Source organism: Lolium rigidum, chromosome 1, assembly GCF_022539505.1.
Source record: "Lolium rigidum isolate FL_2022 chromosome 1, APGP_CSIRO_Lrig_0.1, whole genome shotgun sequence".
NCBI lineage: Eukaryota > Viridiplantae > Streptophyta > Magnoliopsida > Poales > Poaceae > Lolium > Lolium rigidum.
This window is the reverse complement of record NC_061508.1, coordinates 197,978,942-197,994,336: the sequence shown is the minus strand read 5'-3', so window position 1 is coordinate 197,994,336 and position 15,395 is coordinate 197,978,942. Positions and strand designations below refer to the sequence as shown.

General features: G+C 47.7%; 1 protein-coding gene across 1 annotated transcript; it reads left to right on the top strand.

The window, feature by feature from the left end:
• Positions 1–5,876: 5,876 nt before the first annotated feature.
• LOC124682947 (alpha/beta hydrolase domain-containing protein 17C-like) lies at positions 5,877–13,944 on the top strand. Its single transcript, XM_047217545.1, has 5 exons — positions 5,877–6,184; positions 9,069–9,105; positions 9,896–10,132; positions 10,226–10,273; positions 13,298–13,944. The coding sequence occupies exons 1-5, from the start codon at positions 5,877–5,879 to the stop codon at positions 13,739–13,741; spliced, it is 1,074 nt and encodes a 357-aa protein (XP_047073501.1). The 3' UTR covers positions 13,742–13,944.
• Positions 13,945–15,395: the final 1,451 nt, after the last annotated feature.

Here is a 15,395-nt window from a genome sequence, read left to right as displayed (position 1 = left end):
TGCCGAAGAGCCAGTTGCTGTTTTCTGCTGTTTTTGGTTTCAGAAATCCTACAAAGAAAATATTCTCGGAATTGGACGAAATCAACGCCGAGGGTCTTATTTTTCCACGAAGCTTCCAGAAGACCGAAAGGGAAACGAAGTGGGGCGACGGGGCGCCGACACCACAGGGCCGCGCGACCTGGGTGGGCCCCGCGCCGCCCTATGGTGTGGGGCCCCCGTCAGCCCTCCGACTCCGCCCTTCCGCCTACTTAAAGCCTTCGTCGCGAAAACCCCAGTACCGAGAGCCACGATACGGAAAACCTTCCAGAGACGCCGCCGCCAATCCCATCTCGAGGGATTCAGGAGATCGCCTCCGGCACCCTGCCGGAGAGGGGAATAATCTTCCGCGACTCTTCATCGCCATGATCGCCTCCGGATCGATGTGTGAGTAGTTCACCCCTTGACTATGTATAGCAGTAGCTAGATGGTTGTCTTCTCCTCATTGTGCTATCATGTTAGATCTTGTGAGCTGCCTATCATGATCAAGATCATCTATTTGTATGCTACATGTTGTGTTTGTTGGGATCCGATGAATATGGAATACTATGTCAAGTTGATTATCAATCTATCATATGTGTTGTTTATGTTCTTGCATGCTCTCCGTTGCTAGTAGAGGCTCTGCCAAGTTGATACTTGTAACTCCAAGAGGGAGTATTTATGCTCGATAGTGGGTTCATGCCTCCATTGAATCTGGGACAGTGACGTGAAAGTTCTAAGGTTGTGGATGTCGTTGTTGCCACTAGGGATAAAACATCAATGCTTTGTCTAAGGATATTTGTGTTGATTACATTACGCACCATACTTAATGCAATTGTCCATTGTTTGCAACTTAATACTGGAAGGGGTTCGGATGATAACCCGAAGGTGGACTTTTTAGGCATAGATGCATGTCTGGATAGCGGTCTATGTACTTTGTCGTAATGCCCTGATTAAATCTCATAGTACTCATCATGATATATGTATGTGCATTGTTATGCCTTCTTTATTTGTCAATTGCCCAACTGTAATTTGTTCACCCAACATGCTATTTATCTTATGGGAGAGACACCACTAGTGAACTGTGGACCCCGGTCCATTCTTTTACATCTGAAATACAATCTACTGCAATACTTGTTCTTTATTGTTCTTCGCAAACAAACATCATCCTCCACACTATACAGCTAATCCTTTGTTTACAGCAAGCCGGTGAGATTGACAACCTCACTGTTACGTTGGGGCAAAGTACTTTGATTGTGTTGTGCAGGTTCCACGTTGGCGCCGGAATCCCCGGTGTTGCGCCGCACTACACTCCACCACCAACAACCTTCACGTGTTCCTTGACTCCTACCGGTTCGATAACCTTGGTTTCTTGCGAGGAAAACTTGTCGCTCGTACACATCACACCTTCCTCTTGGGGTTCCCAACGGACGTGTGTCTTACACGCCATCAAGACAGGCTTTCCGGCGCCGTTGCCGGGGACCTGAAGAAAAGTTACACCACAAAGATTTCTAACTCCCACGTCAACTGCACGCCAGCAGGCGGCAGACGGGCTTCCTCGGCGACATGGACTTCCCGTTCGAGCGGCCACCGCCGCATCGTCGTCGAACACGATAGCCGCCAGCGCCTCCACAGGACGACGATGCCGACGAGGACTGCGACGCGCTGGCCTACCACAACGAGGAGGCCAAGGACGACATCGACGTCCTCGTCGCCTGCATTTTCCACGAATGGCATGCGGCCATAGCGGAGGGCCGAAAGTTCAACTTCCCGGCGACGATGACCGACAATGAGATCGAGAGGCTCGACGTCCTCGTCTCGGAGGTGGACCGACTGGTGCGGCCGCCGCTGCCCCGGTACGCCACCGGTATCATGCTGCCGGGTCTCATGGAGTAAGAGCATCTCCACCGGCGCCCCCCATAGCGGCCCTGATAGCATTTTGGGGGCCGACAGCAAAAATGGACTCGCACCGGTGCGCCCCAAACGGCGCCGGCCAATTGTCGAGCCCAATAGAATCTCCGGCAACCTCGTGCCGGCCCCTTCGCCAAGGGCGCGAATCAGGCGCGCCGGCACCTTGCGGCACGTCTGTAAACGAGCGTGGGCTCCGCCTGGCAGCCAGACACACCGATTTCCCACCTCCTACACACACCCGAGCCGACTCCCACTCCTCTAGATCGCCACCGTCGTCGTCGCCGCCGCGCCCCCTCCTACACACACCCGAGCCGACTCCCACCCCTCTAGATCGCCACCGTCGCCCTTGCCATCGCGCCCCCTGCTTGCAATAAACACCACCGACTGTCTAGGAACCGCCGTCCATCGACACAGCCACCACCCCCTCGACCGGCGACCGCTGTTTCGCCCGGAACAGAGCTCGCTGCCACCGCGATAGTATCTCCCCACCCGCAAGGTGTTCGTCCGATTTCCGCGATGGACAACGACGACGAGATGATGGTGCAGCTGTTCACGGAGGAGCAGAACGCTCAGGCTGTTCGACGGCAACAGCAGCAGCTGATTCTGACGAACATGTTGCGCGTTCGCCAGCCTTTCTTCGTCGTGTCTCGACATGGCGGCTCAAAGCCAGACAAGAGGAGGAACATCAACCAGCATCATGAAGCCGGCACAATGTTCTTGATGCCGACTACTTCAACAATGACGCGACTCATTCGCCAAAGGAATTTCGGCGCCGGTTTAGGATGAACAAGGAGCTGTTCTTGAAGATTGTCCACGGCATCAGGGAGTACGACAAGTACTTCATGGCCAAGAAACATTGCACAGGTTTGTGGGGCTTCACCTCAATTCAAAAGTGCACTGCTGCAATGCGCTGTCTTGCATACGGAGCTCCTCCAGATACAGCCAATGACTACCTACGGATGGCAGAGTCGACATGTACAGAGACTCTCTATAGATTCTGCCGAGCTGTCATAGCGGTGTTTGCTAAAGACTATTTGAGAGCACCAATACAAGATGATACAGCTCAGATTCTGCAAAAGAATGCAGCAAGAGCGTTTTCTGGGATGCTCGGAAGCATTGACTGTATGCATTGGGGCTGGAAGAATTGCCCTTTTGCTTGGCAGGGCATCTACAAGGGGCATACTGGTGAGTGCAGTGTCATTCTTGAGGCGGTGGTAGACCATGACCTTTGGATTTGGCACGCATTTTTTGGCATGGCAGAAACAAACAATGATATCAACGTGCTGCAGCGCTCTCCGGTGTTTGTCAGGCTAGCTGAGAGACAAGCTCCTGCTGTAAACTTTAAGGTAAACGGCCACGCATATAACAAGAGGTACTATCTAGCTGATGGTATCTACCCGAAGTATGCTACATTTGTGAAGACAATTACCTCTCCATCAAGCGAGATGGAAGCCTATTTTGCAACATGCCAGGAAGCAGCACGCAAGGATGTTGAGCGTGCTTTTGGGATGCTTCAGCAGCGTTTCGCCATTGTCAGTTACCCTGCTCTCACTTAGCCTGAGGCTCAAATGTGGGAGGTGTTGAACGCCTGTGTGATCACCCACAACATGATCACTGAGAGCGAGTGCGACGCACAAGATGATCATCCATTTGATTATCAAGGGCCACTAGCTGAGGTAGAGCATGTACCCCACGAATTTGCTGCTTTTCTTCATATGCACAATGAAATTTAAGATGCAGGTGTCCATGCACAGCTGAAGGCGGATCTAGCTGCGCATTTGTGGGTGAGGAGAGGATCCGCCAACAATGCATGATTTTATTTCTATTTGTTTGCATGTATGAATACTTTAAGTACTATTTGTTTGTTGGGTTGTATGAATAATTTAAGTACTATTTGTTTGATTGATTGTATGAATAATTTAATTCTATTTGTGTGATTGTATAATGTGACTGATATGTTGTTTCAAAATATTGTAAAAATAAAAAAATTGGGGGGCCGCCGTTTGGGAGGAACCGATGTGGGAATAACGTCCCCAAATGGAGGATGCACTGCCGGCGTCCCCCATACAGCAGTGTCGGCGCTCCTGCCGACGACTATTTGGGGGGCGCCAGTGGAGATGCTCTAAGAGGCCCTACGACGGATGCTCCAAAACTCGGTCCCGCAACCGCCGCCTTCGACTCCACCTCCACCTCCGGCGTACAATCTGTTGGCGGCTCCACCTCCACCTCCACCTCCACCACCGGTGGCATCGGCGTATGTTCTGCCGGTTGCCAACTGGTCGTGGCCGGTACCGGATTTCGTCGTGCTCGACAACGACGACGAGGAGTAGGCGCAGGCGCATACGTTAGTTTTTATATTTTATATTTTCCTTTCTTCACTATGTAGATTATGTTTTTATGTTAAAAAAGGCAAAATCCAAAAAAATGCGTCGTGCCGTGGGGGCACCCCGATGCAAATGAACGCGCGGTCGATTTCGATCATTTAGGCCGACGAACGGAGGTGTGGACATTTTAGACGCCCGATATACGTCGCCCCATTGAAGATGCGGTGAGTACATTGAATGGTGCCTTGTCGTCATCTCACAACCGTCCAAATATTTCCCTCGTTTTTATTGTCAGCCCATCCATCCTAGCCGTCCATCCGTCGTCCCACGGGTTGCAATGTCCACGAGCGGTTCTTCCAGGCCGTGTGGTCAGAAGAGTGTATGCACGGTGAAGCAGAGAGACGTAGAAACATCGTGGGAACCCCAGGCAGCAGCAAGAAATGGAGAAACGTCCAATTTTGCACGGGTGTGCACCACTCATCTCGCAATTAATCCACTGCATGTACAGGCTGCAGCTCACCTTGAAGTAACGTCACCTGCCATTAAGACTTTCTCACGTCCATCTGCCACACTAATTAGTATCTCTATTCAGTGGAAAAAACATATACTCCCTAAATGAAATCTGCACTAGTAGTAGTGTTTTGTTTAGAATGTTCAAAATCCAACTGACAAAAAAACATGAAATTTGTGTCCTTTTCGTCTTCGTGATCCCGGACGGGCATCCCCATCGATCCGTGCGTGCGTGCGGCGTGAGAAAATCCCTGCGAGAACATGTGAAGAAAGGAAGAACATCTTTCGCAAAGGTGTGGGGATCCCCTGCGCTTTCTGCTGCGCTGTTCCAGTTTCATTTCATCATCTTCCTACTAGTCCTGCTCCTGCGCTCGCTACACGCGCGCTGCACACACATCCATACGCACACACACACGCTCGCGCACACACTCACTCACTCTCTCTCCGACGCACGCACACACTCTTTCTTTCTCTCACCCTCCCCCTCTGTCCTCTTCCTCTCTCTGTCTCTGTGCAGCATGACTAATAAATGGCAGTGAGCAGCGTGGCTCAGCCGGACCTCTGCTACTGCTAGTGGTGCGCTGTCCACACCCTCCACCCCTCCTCGCTCTCGCTCTTCTTCCTCCTCCGCTTCTCTTCTCTTCTCTTCTGGTTCATGCTCGCCATTACCCCCTTTGCAATAAACCCTCGCAAAACCTCCAGCCTCCAACAAACCAAGACTACAGTTTTGGTTGGTACGACTTCGGGGGGTGTCAACCAATCACCATGGGGGAGTGAGCGACTCCCTTCTCGCTTCTTGATCAATTAGGGGAGGGAAGATCCACAGAGTTTGAGCAACCAGCCGCGGTTTCCACCCCGCAATTCCTTTCTTTAACCCTTTCCACCCCCAAAGTTTCATCCGATTTGATCCAAGAAAAACAAAAGTAAGGCCAAGAGGCGCCGCCTTTCTTGCGCAAATCCCTCCCTTTTTGCGGTCCCCTGCAACCTCCAATTTTCTTTTCGATCCGTTTGATCCTGCGTGCGTGCGTGGGCGGCAGAGGAGGAGGAGGGGGGAGAGCTTCCCTCTGATGAGCAGCAGCAGCATCGCCGCCCGTCGATGACTGAGCGCTGCCACCAATGCTCTCGGGGTGCTCGGTGTCCAGTCTCGCGGCGAGGTTCGCCTTCTTCCCGCCGGACCCGGCCACCTACGCCGTCCGCAAGGACGAGGCCACGGGCCGCCTCGTCGCCTCGGGCGTCCCGAGGGACAACGCCATGGACGTGCTGCTCGTCGACACCAGGAGGGGGAACAAGGTCGTGGCTTTCTACCTCAGGAACCCCTGCGCGCGCCTCACCGTGCTCTACTCGCACGGCAACGCCGCCGATCTCGGCCAGCTCTACGATCTCTTCGTGCAGCTCAAGGTCAATCTCAAGGTCAATCTGATGGGGTTAGTGCTGCATTGTTCTGTTTTCGTCGCATTTTATTTGATCTGTTCTTTCAATCAATTGCAATGCTACCTTTAACTGCTTACAATTTTTACTTTTTTTTTTGGCAACGGCATCATGCATTTCCTGCTGGTATACCACAGATTGTTTTTCTTTTCAGTTTCTGAATTTTGCGGTACACCACGAACTGTGCCTTTTTGATAACCAGCAAGAACAGTGCTTGTGTGCTATATTGAATAATGTACTATTTGGTTTGATGGAATTAGCGACGAAAATGACGTTTCTTTGACTGAAGTGGCGGGGATGTGGAGGGGGAACCTTGTTTTTTATATTTGTTGCTCATAGAATTTTGGGTAGCTAGGAATTCAAGGCTTTATAGAATATGGAGAATTGTTGACTTGACATTTTTTTCAGCCCTTCCGTTTTTTGTGCCAAATGCCGAGTATGATATCAACTACAGTAGATTGAGTTAACGTGGCAGCTATTTTCCAGGAACACGCGGGAGATCCGCAAGCTATATTTAGATACCAAAGAAAAAAATTAGCCTTTTTTCGTACCAATTGTGTAAATTAGTACATACTAGCAAAAGTGCCCGTGCGTTGCACCGGGTAAGAATATATTGTCACGGAGACATACATACAAATCTAGTTGGTAATACGCATAGCATAAATTATATATCCAGCTTCAGCGTGTCCGCCGCAAAACGATCTAGCGTCAGATCATCTCCAAGGGCCCGACGCACACGGATGAGGTGCCACCGTTTGGGACCCGGTTGAAATATGCATCTGCACCCAAGCCAGCGGACCGACGCATAGTGACTGTCCTGTTTGTCGAGACGCAAACACACCCTAAATCCGCGTTTGCGTCTACGCGGTCACTCATGTATGGCCTGCACGCCAGCGGCTCAGATGCTGCTCACATTCCCGCCAAAGGCCACTCGCAGCCCCAACAATTATAGTTGAGCGGCGCCAACACCTCAACGCCTGCGATGGACGTCCTCCTCGCTGTAGCGCCATGGAATTCAAGCAAACCCTCGCAACCACCGCCCCAGACACCGCCGAGAAGCGGTGACTCGTCGCCAGCCGCGACACACAAGACGCGATCAGTACAAGAGGAAAACATGCTGGTGCGAGTGGTACCGGAGGAAGGCCGATCAGCAGTTATAAGCCTACGAGCGGCAAGTGTAGTAATATGCGAGCACGCAGAGGTTAGGATTTAGGCGCAACATGCTAAGCATAAGTACTCTCGAAACAGAAACATCTAGGATGCAGTAGAGAAACAAATGATCCTTCAAACAATCTTTGGATTATAGAACCCATGACGACTAACCTGAGTAACCTCGTCCCTTCAAGGCCTTAGTGGCTTTATGCTATGTTCTGCCCAAGCACGTCCTTAGCTGCTATGACATCAACACCAACACATACGTGCGTGCACATGCACCAAAATATTAGGCAAACCCGCAAACCTCATGTTTTTTATTTGTGCACGTACACGCCGGCCCTGAGATCCGAGGCTGGAAGAGCGTTGGTCTCGGCCCCTCCAACCTGGACGCCGCGTCGGCTCTCATCGTGATCGTCGGGATCCGGGGATCGGCCGCCTCGCTGCCTTGTAGGGAAGTTCGGAGTTGGCACACTCACCATTCGCCAATCAGCAAGATAACTCGCAGACGGATGTATGGACTTGCGGCCACATCCGCCTCCTTGCCGGAGCCCGTCTCTGCGACGCCGATGACGTGCACTCCCTTGAGGCTGAGCAGCACGGAGGCCATCTTGTTCGGCGCCGGCGTCTTGTACCCGAACTCGTTGATGACGCGGAGCGGCTCGGCCCGAATCTGAGCAGCACGGAGGCCATCTTGTTCGGCGCCGGCATCATGTACCCGAACTCGTCGATGACGCGGAGCGGCTCGGCCTGAATCTGAGCAGCACGGAGCACGGAGGCCATCTTGTTCGGCGCCGGCGTCCTGTACCCAAACTCGTCGATGACGCGGAGCAGCCCGGCCCGAATCCTGCTACCGATCCTGTCCCAACGACGCTCCGTCGTCGCGCCCATGGAGGCAGATCAGCTCGGAGCCCATCTTGGTCGGCGTCCTCTAGCCGGCCTCGTCGATCACGCGGAGCAGCTTGGCCCCAATCCCGTTGTTCTCGCGCCCACGGAGGCAAATCAGCTCGGAGCCCATCTTGGTCGGCGTCCTCTAGCCTGCCTTGTCGATCACGCGGAGCAGCTCGGCCCCAATCCCGCTGTTCTCTCAACCTACTTCTTCTGCTCGGCGCTCTGCCGGTCCGCCGGTCGATGGTAGCGAGGAACCGCAACCCTACCTGAAGGGGAGCGACGCTGGTAGGCCACCCCGGATACAGCTCCCTGATCGATCTTGTATAATCTCTTGTATGTTGCGGTCTATATATAGGAAACCAAAGGTGTTAGACAGGGAAGGCGCACGGACGTGGAGTCCTTGGTAGACCCACACATCGATTGGTTTCCTTCACGATTACGATTAGTAAGATACAGAACAAAGCCGGCCCAGCTCGAGCGAGCGAACGCCCATCGGTGGATCGGAACCGAGCGCGCTTATGCTGGACATAATAGAACAACCGAACCGGTACGTGGCATTTGTGCAGTAATATGCGGTTTGGTGGGAGGGTAAATTCGTCCAATGAAAAGTTGGACGAAAATTTTGGCAGAAACCTTAGCTCCTTTATTATTAGGTATAGATATAGTCATGACTCCGATTCGGAGCATCTTGAATCCTCAGTTAAAACCACGCAAGTTATTTTTTCCAGCATGGCTTTTTTTTTTCCTTATATAGATATTTGAATGTGTTCTGGAGGTGCACAAGAATAGCTGTGCAGAAATGCTGATGTGATTAACTTTGTAATTTGATAATTGCAGATATGACTACTCGGGGTACGGAGCATCTACTGGCAAGGTAAGTAACTTATTTACCGTTAGTGAACACTGCTTAATTACATGTTCGACTCCGCTGCACGTTGATAGTTTGGCGTATACTGAATAGTTGCTTAATTTGGGTAGATTTTAGTTTCCTTCATTGACTAACGCAGGCATGGAATGGTGATATCTGCCTAACAGTAGTGTTTGCACTGATAATATAAATTTATATATGTACTCTAGATACCTCGAGAAATGTGGTTTAGTTTCAGTTTCCAAGAACATGCTGCATTTATCTATAACTGAGCAAGTTTGGCCCATGCCTCTCACTGGTGCATTCCTGGCACATCATGGCCAGACCTTTTATATCGTCCACAAATTTTGTCTTCAGCAACGCATCCCATTGTAAATTTCTGGCTAAATAATATGTGGGCATGCCTTTATACATTTGTCCTGAACGGTAATAGATAGAAATCTCTATCAAATATCTATGCATTTTCTCCAAGTTCATTTACTGCTGCTTCACCCTTAAGATGGAGATCATGTAAAGTTGATTGTTTCTGTTATCAGGTCCCTGCATTCAAATATAGTGAGAATTTATGCTTCAAAAAATTTATGTACGGTGTTATTTGAATTTTTATGCTTCAAAATTTTTGGATATAAATGCTTTCTTGTCTAATATGTGCTTATTTGATCTAAATCATATGGCACTTCACTTTGAATTACTGCAACCTGACTGGCATTTGCACTGAGCATATGCATGCCCATATTTCTACCTGAAGAAATGCATTTTGTTAAAGGACTTTGTGTGTTTTTTATTTGAAGCACAGCCAAGTGAAGAGAATACATATGCAGATATTGAAGCAGTTTACCAGTGCTTAGAAACTGAGTATGGAATAAGCCAGGAAAACCTTATCTTGTATGGACAATCTGTTGGGAGTGGGCCAACACTGCACTTAGCCTCTCGTTTGCCAAGATTACGTGGTGTGGTTCTCCACAGTGCTATATTGTCAGGCCTCCGTGTTGTTTGCCATGTGAACTTTACTTTCTGCTTTGACATTTACAAAGTAAGCATCTCGAATTGACTATTCCATTTCAGTCTGTACCTTTTGTGCCTTAAGAGTGGCTTTAACTAATGTCCAGCTAACTTGCTTTTGCAGAATGTCAAAAAAATAAAGAAGGTGAAATGCCCAGTGCTTGTTATTCATGTAAGTCTCTTACTACCAAAATAATTCAAACTTGTCTTCTACATACTTGTGTTCTTGGACAGTTTGTTACAGGTTCCAGCACCTTCGAGTTTTCTACATTAATAGTTGGAACACTGTAGCTGGCTAGCTGCTTATGTATATTTGTCTCGTTGTTGTCCTTGCTGCTCCTTGTTGCAAGTCTGGGAGAAATAATGCAACTACTTCTCCAAGTAATATGTCGACCATGTATTAATGCAATAAGCAAACTCTTTCACAAGTCACAACCTTTCATTAGGTAGGATCGAACATGAAGGTACCATTGCATATTAAAATGTTAATACAGAACTATACAGTAAGGAATAAGATAATGTAGATTAATAAGTCATCCTTAAGAAATAAACATACTTCTGTTTTTTAAGTGGAAAAACCAAGATGGCTAGTTCCACACTTACTCTTTGGGCCTTGGATTAATGTGTAATTATCCAACAGTCCCACAATTTTTGTGCCGCTAGATTTCTTTTTTTATGTATTATTATTTATTTTGTTTTAGATTTTGACTCGACCACACATATTCTTTGGACCTTGGATTAATGTGTAATTATCCAACAATCCCACAATTTTTGTGCCGCTAGATTTCCCTTTTTATGTATTATTATTTATTTTGTTTTAGATTTTGACTCGATCTCCAATGCAAAAAAATCCATTATTTTCAATTTCATATGGATATGGTAATACAAAGTTATAAATGATAGTATTCCCTCTGATCCAAATTACTTGTCGCAAATTTAGGCAATTGCCTAAAATCTGTCTAGGTTCATTGAATCCTCGACAAGTAATTTGGATCTGAGGGACTACCATAATATTTCCATAAGAAACAATAATGATTCTATGGTTAATTGATCTAGTTATATTAGTAATATACTTAACCAAAAACATCATGCTTAAAGTTTGGCATTATTTGTTAGTGGTTAGCCATAAATGCCGCTTTTGTTCTACTCCTCTCTACTTTGTTTCGACTGTTTAAACTCATTTGGACCTCCTTTTCTATATTTTCCATGCTTGTTTATACATTAAGCAACCTATTCATGTTATATGACATGTTTATCTATTTGCAAAATTCATGGATTAACACACATTGTTCTAATTTAGGAACTGATTTGGTTTGATTCAGCCTATTGTAAAAAATTATAATAGGCAGTGCCAGACTTTGTATGGCTTGGCTTTCATTGTTCTGCCCCCTGGTTAAGCCCAGAAAATGTATAGCGTAGCTACATGAGGCAGGCTCTGCTGTAAAAGACTAGGACAAGAAGATCAAGCTTTTTCTACAACTGAATTACAATCCAATACAGTAATTTACACATTCAAAACTAGAGTGTCATAGTTCCCACCGGTAAGGTGGTAACTACCTGTTTTCAGTCTTTTACTACTTAGCCTGTCAGTCAGAATTCGATTGGTACCAGCCTGTCAGTCACAATTTGATTGGTACCAGTTGAGTAATTCATAGCTCCTGGAAAATTGGGTGGTGTTAACATGTGTTGTCCATGACTCCATATCTCTTATTCAGATGGTTTGGCATCCTGTTTCCTGCTGGGACCACTTATCGTAAATATTTTGAACCTTGCGGTCTTAGTGCATGTAGCTGTACCTGGAGATTCTTAGTTTCGAGATTAGTGAGCATGACTTAGCTCGCTACTATTGGTCTTTGCCTCTTGTTTCAGTAAATAATAACAGATGCTTTTCTCTCATTTTGAGTTTCAAACCTTTGAGAAATACCCAACATCGTATAAACGTCTTGCTGCTTCGTAACGCAAGCATTCATTGCATTGTCAGGGCAACTAAATTGTAGTGATCTAGATTAAATAACCGCCCTAAGTTTAGTGTATGACTGCATTATCCTCCACAAATTTGGTGTAGCTTTGTAGGTTATAAGCTGTAACAAATGTTTCCCTAATACAAAATTACAAATGCATCACTAAATTTTATTCAAGAAAACACAAAAGCTTCCGTCTCGATGCCTCAATAGAAGAAAACTTATATACAAGTCCGAAACTGGACCGACACCTTCGAGATTACAGCCCTACGCGTCTAAGAGCTAGAAACTTCCGTTAGCAGAGCATTTAGGCTAACAGCTCCCACTCTCCCACAAACTGGCCTCGACCGTGGTTGTGTTGAGTAGGCCGGCAATTGTTTGCTGCCTGTTGTCGAAGATCGCCACTTTATGATACTTCAAGATCCAGCTCACCGTGAAAATTCTCCACCAACTCACAAAGCTTCTGGTGTTTCTTTGCTTGCCGTAATATAAGGAATGAGAAATAGATTTGATCAACGATCCATTGACCTATTTTTTTCTATAGTTTTGTTTCTCCGCTTTCTTTTGGTTTGTCTTGGTGCTTGGTTTAGTTTTTTTGTCGGTTGTTTGTTCCTGCCTTGGTGTTTTCTTGTCAATACAAAATGCATGCACTTCCGTGCTTTTTCGCGAAAAATAGGATGTAGTATAGCTGGGCTGTCAATTGGATTTCCGTATCACATTACCTGCAATGCATTCTATTCTTACTCCTGTCTGCATTTCCTTACATTTCTCGCAAGTTATAGAATTGGAATGACCCGTATAGTTGGGTTGTCAACTGGACAATGCCAACACTATATTTCTTTATTCAGTCAGGGCCAATGAGCAAGCGTGAATGCCTTCCATAGTTGATACATGCATGGTGTAGATAACACTTCTCTATATGATTTGCCGTAAGGGGAAGAAACCCTCAGCGCTGTTTTTATTAGAGGAAATGGGTGCGCGGCCCATATTTGCAAATGCGGAGGCTCGAACGTGGGTGCGCGCGGACGTTTCAGCGCGTCCTAACCACCCGGGCACCCCTCAGTTCACAACACTTCTCTATATTGATGTCCTATTTTACCACTAGCCATTTATGTAACGGACTTGCTTTTATGTGTATACTTTCTTTCTTTAGTTATTGAAGCCTGATTTTTTCCTATACACCAACTTTATGTTTTGTAGAAAGGGCATCTAATTATACCTATCGATGTTCGCAGGGGACTGATGATGATGTTGTGAACTGGTCACATGGTAATGAGCTGTGGAAACTGGCCAGGGAGCCGTATGATCCACTATGGATCAAAGGGGGCGGTCACTGCAATCTGGAGCTGTACCCTGACTTCATCCGCCACCTCTCCAAGTTCATCCGTGAAATGGAAAGTGTCACAACAAAAACAATGCTCAAGAAGATTCGACAGTCCCTGCAGCCAACAAAGGCTGCGCACCGCGTGAACACCGCAACAACCACCACCTTCACCACTAACTGCTGCTGCCGTATCCGAGTCCGCAAACCGACCTGCCCCAGCTGCAACTTCAGCTGCAGCTGCTGCCATGGGCTGAGGAACTGCTTCACATTGCCAAAATGCAAGTGCCCAGCCTGCCTCTCCTTCAGCTGCAGGGGCTGCTTCAAGTGCTGCTGCTGTGGCGGAGGGGCGAGTTAAAACCGATCTCTATGTGGGTGTGTATAGGGAAAGGAACGGTCCTGGAGATATCTAACCATTTGAATGCTGTAGGAGTAAACTTAGATTTTCAGTTAGTAGCTTCCAGTTCTTCCCCGTTCTCCTATGTAGTTGCTCGTCAGATTCGTATAATGATGGCATAAGCTGTGCACTGTCGAGCATAGAGCAGTCGTAATGTTCTGAACTGATTTGTACCCACCAATATTTCAACTGTTGTGGTATGTTTCCCATCATAGAAGTATCCGTCTTCTGCAAAAAATTTCAACTCCACTCTGGCTGGTTCGTCAGGATCTACACCCGAAATGTGAAGGTCTGACTGTTCAAGACCAGCCTGGAGGTGATAGAATGCATGCTGATTACCTGCGCACGTTTTCTGAACCCGGATTGGCTAGGGCTGCCTGTGAAGTTTCTTAGGGCGTCTCCAGCGGCCTGGCCTATTTCGAACATCAAATGTGTCCGTTTTTTTTTGATAGCATCATACTCTTTATTAAGTAATAATATTTCGAACACCAAATGTGTCCGTTTTTTTTTTGATAGCATCATACTCTTTATTAAGTAATAATAGAGGTTACATCGCTTATGAGAAGAGGTATGATAGCTACAGGGGGATTCTCAAACCAAACCTGCTGCATTTGTCCCCGTGCCAACCTAGCTAATTCATGAGCTACAGAATTTGCTTCACGATAATCATGTTCAAAATGGATCTTCACAAACTCAGTCGCCAGATGGTAACAGTCATCAAGGATTGTCGCTGCAATTCCACTGGAATAGCCTCCATTATTCATTGCTTGGATCACGTCCATATTATCAGAACAGCAAACGACTTTGTTGCATCCTAAAGGTTGAGCCAGGATTAGGTCTTGCTTCAGAGCATGAATTTCCGCTGACATGCTGTCATGGACGAACTCAATCCTGCTATTGCTTGCGGCGACAAAATTTCCTTTGCTGTCTCGGATTACCGCACCCGTAGTACCTCGAAGATCATCCGCGTCGAAAGAAGCATCTACATTGAGTTTAACAAAACTCTGAATGGGTTTGGACCAGCCTTTTGTTTTCCGCTTCGCCTTGGGTGAGTTTGACGTGGTGAAATTGGAGTAAATTGCTCCAATCGCCATCGCCGTATCCACAGGCTCTTTCACCTTCTCACCATGTGCGATCTGCCTTCTCTCCCACCACAAGTACCAGCATGTAATTGCCACCAGTTCTGGTGCATGTGTCTGTCCCAAGATCGTTGTTGTTTGATTTTTGACACATAGCAGGTGCTCCAGAACAGCTTGTCCTGCATGGTCTATACTAGAAGCCCTCTCAATCATAGCATCCAAGCCAAGATTTTCCCATATCAGCTGGAAGCGGAGCCCGGGCGGGCGGAGAGGGAGGCGGTCGAGGAGGAATCTGCGATGTCGACTCGAATGATGGCCGTGGCGTCGAATCGCCGCACAGTGGCCGAGGACAACCTGGTCGAGGCACAGGCGACGCTGGTCGGGGCTCGATCATTCGGCGATGGTGGCAGCGATCGCGGTGTATCTGCCCATGGCCGAAACTTGGTAGGACAACAACCTCGACGACGACGCGCCCTACATGAGCGATGAGCAGCGGGTTCCGCTCGAATCGTTCCACACCGCCCAATGCGACATGA

What these genes read in the sequence shown, in the direction of transcription:
- LOC124682947 (XM_047217545.1), top strand. Translation starts at nt 5,877, where the DNA reads ATGCTCTCGGGGTGCTCGGTGTCCAGTCTCGCGGCGAGGTTCGCCTTC. An exon ending in ACGGAGCATCTACTGGCAAG is followed by an intron (nt 9,106 to 9,895) that starts GTAAGTAACTTA and finishes TTTGAAGCACAG; the next exon opens with CCAAGTGAAGAGAATACATA. An exon ending in TCTGCTTTGACATTTACAAA is followed by an intron (nt 10,133 to 10,225) that starts GTAAGCATCTCG and finishes TTGCTTTTGCAG; the next exon opens with AATGTCAAAAAAATAAAGAA.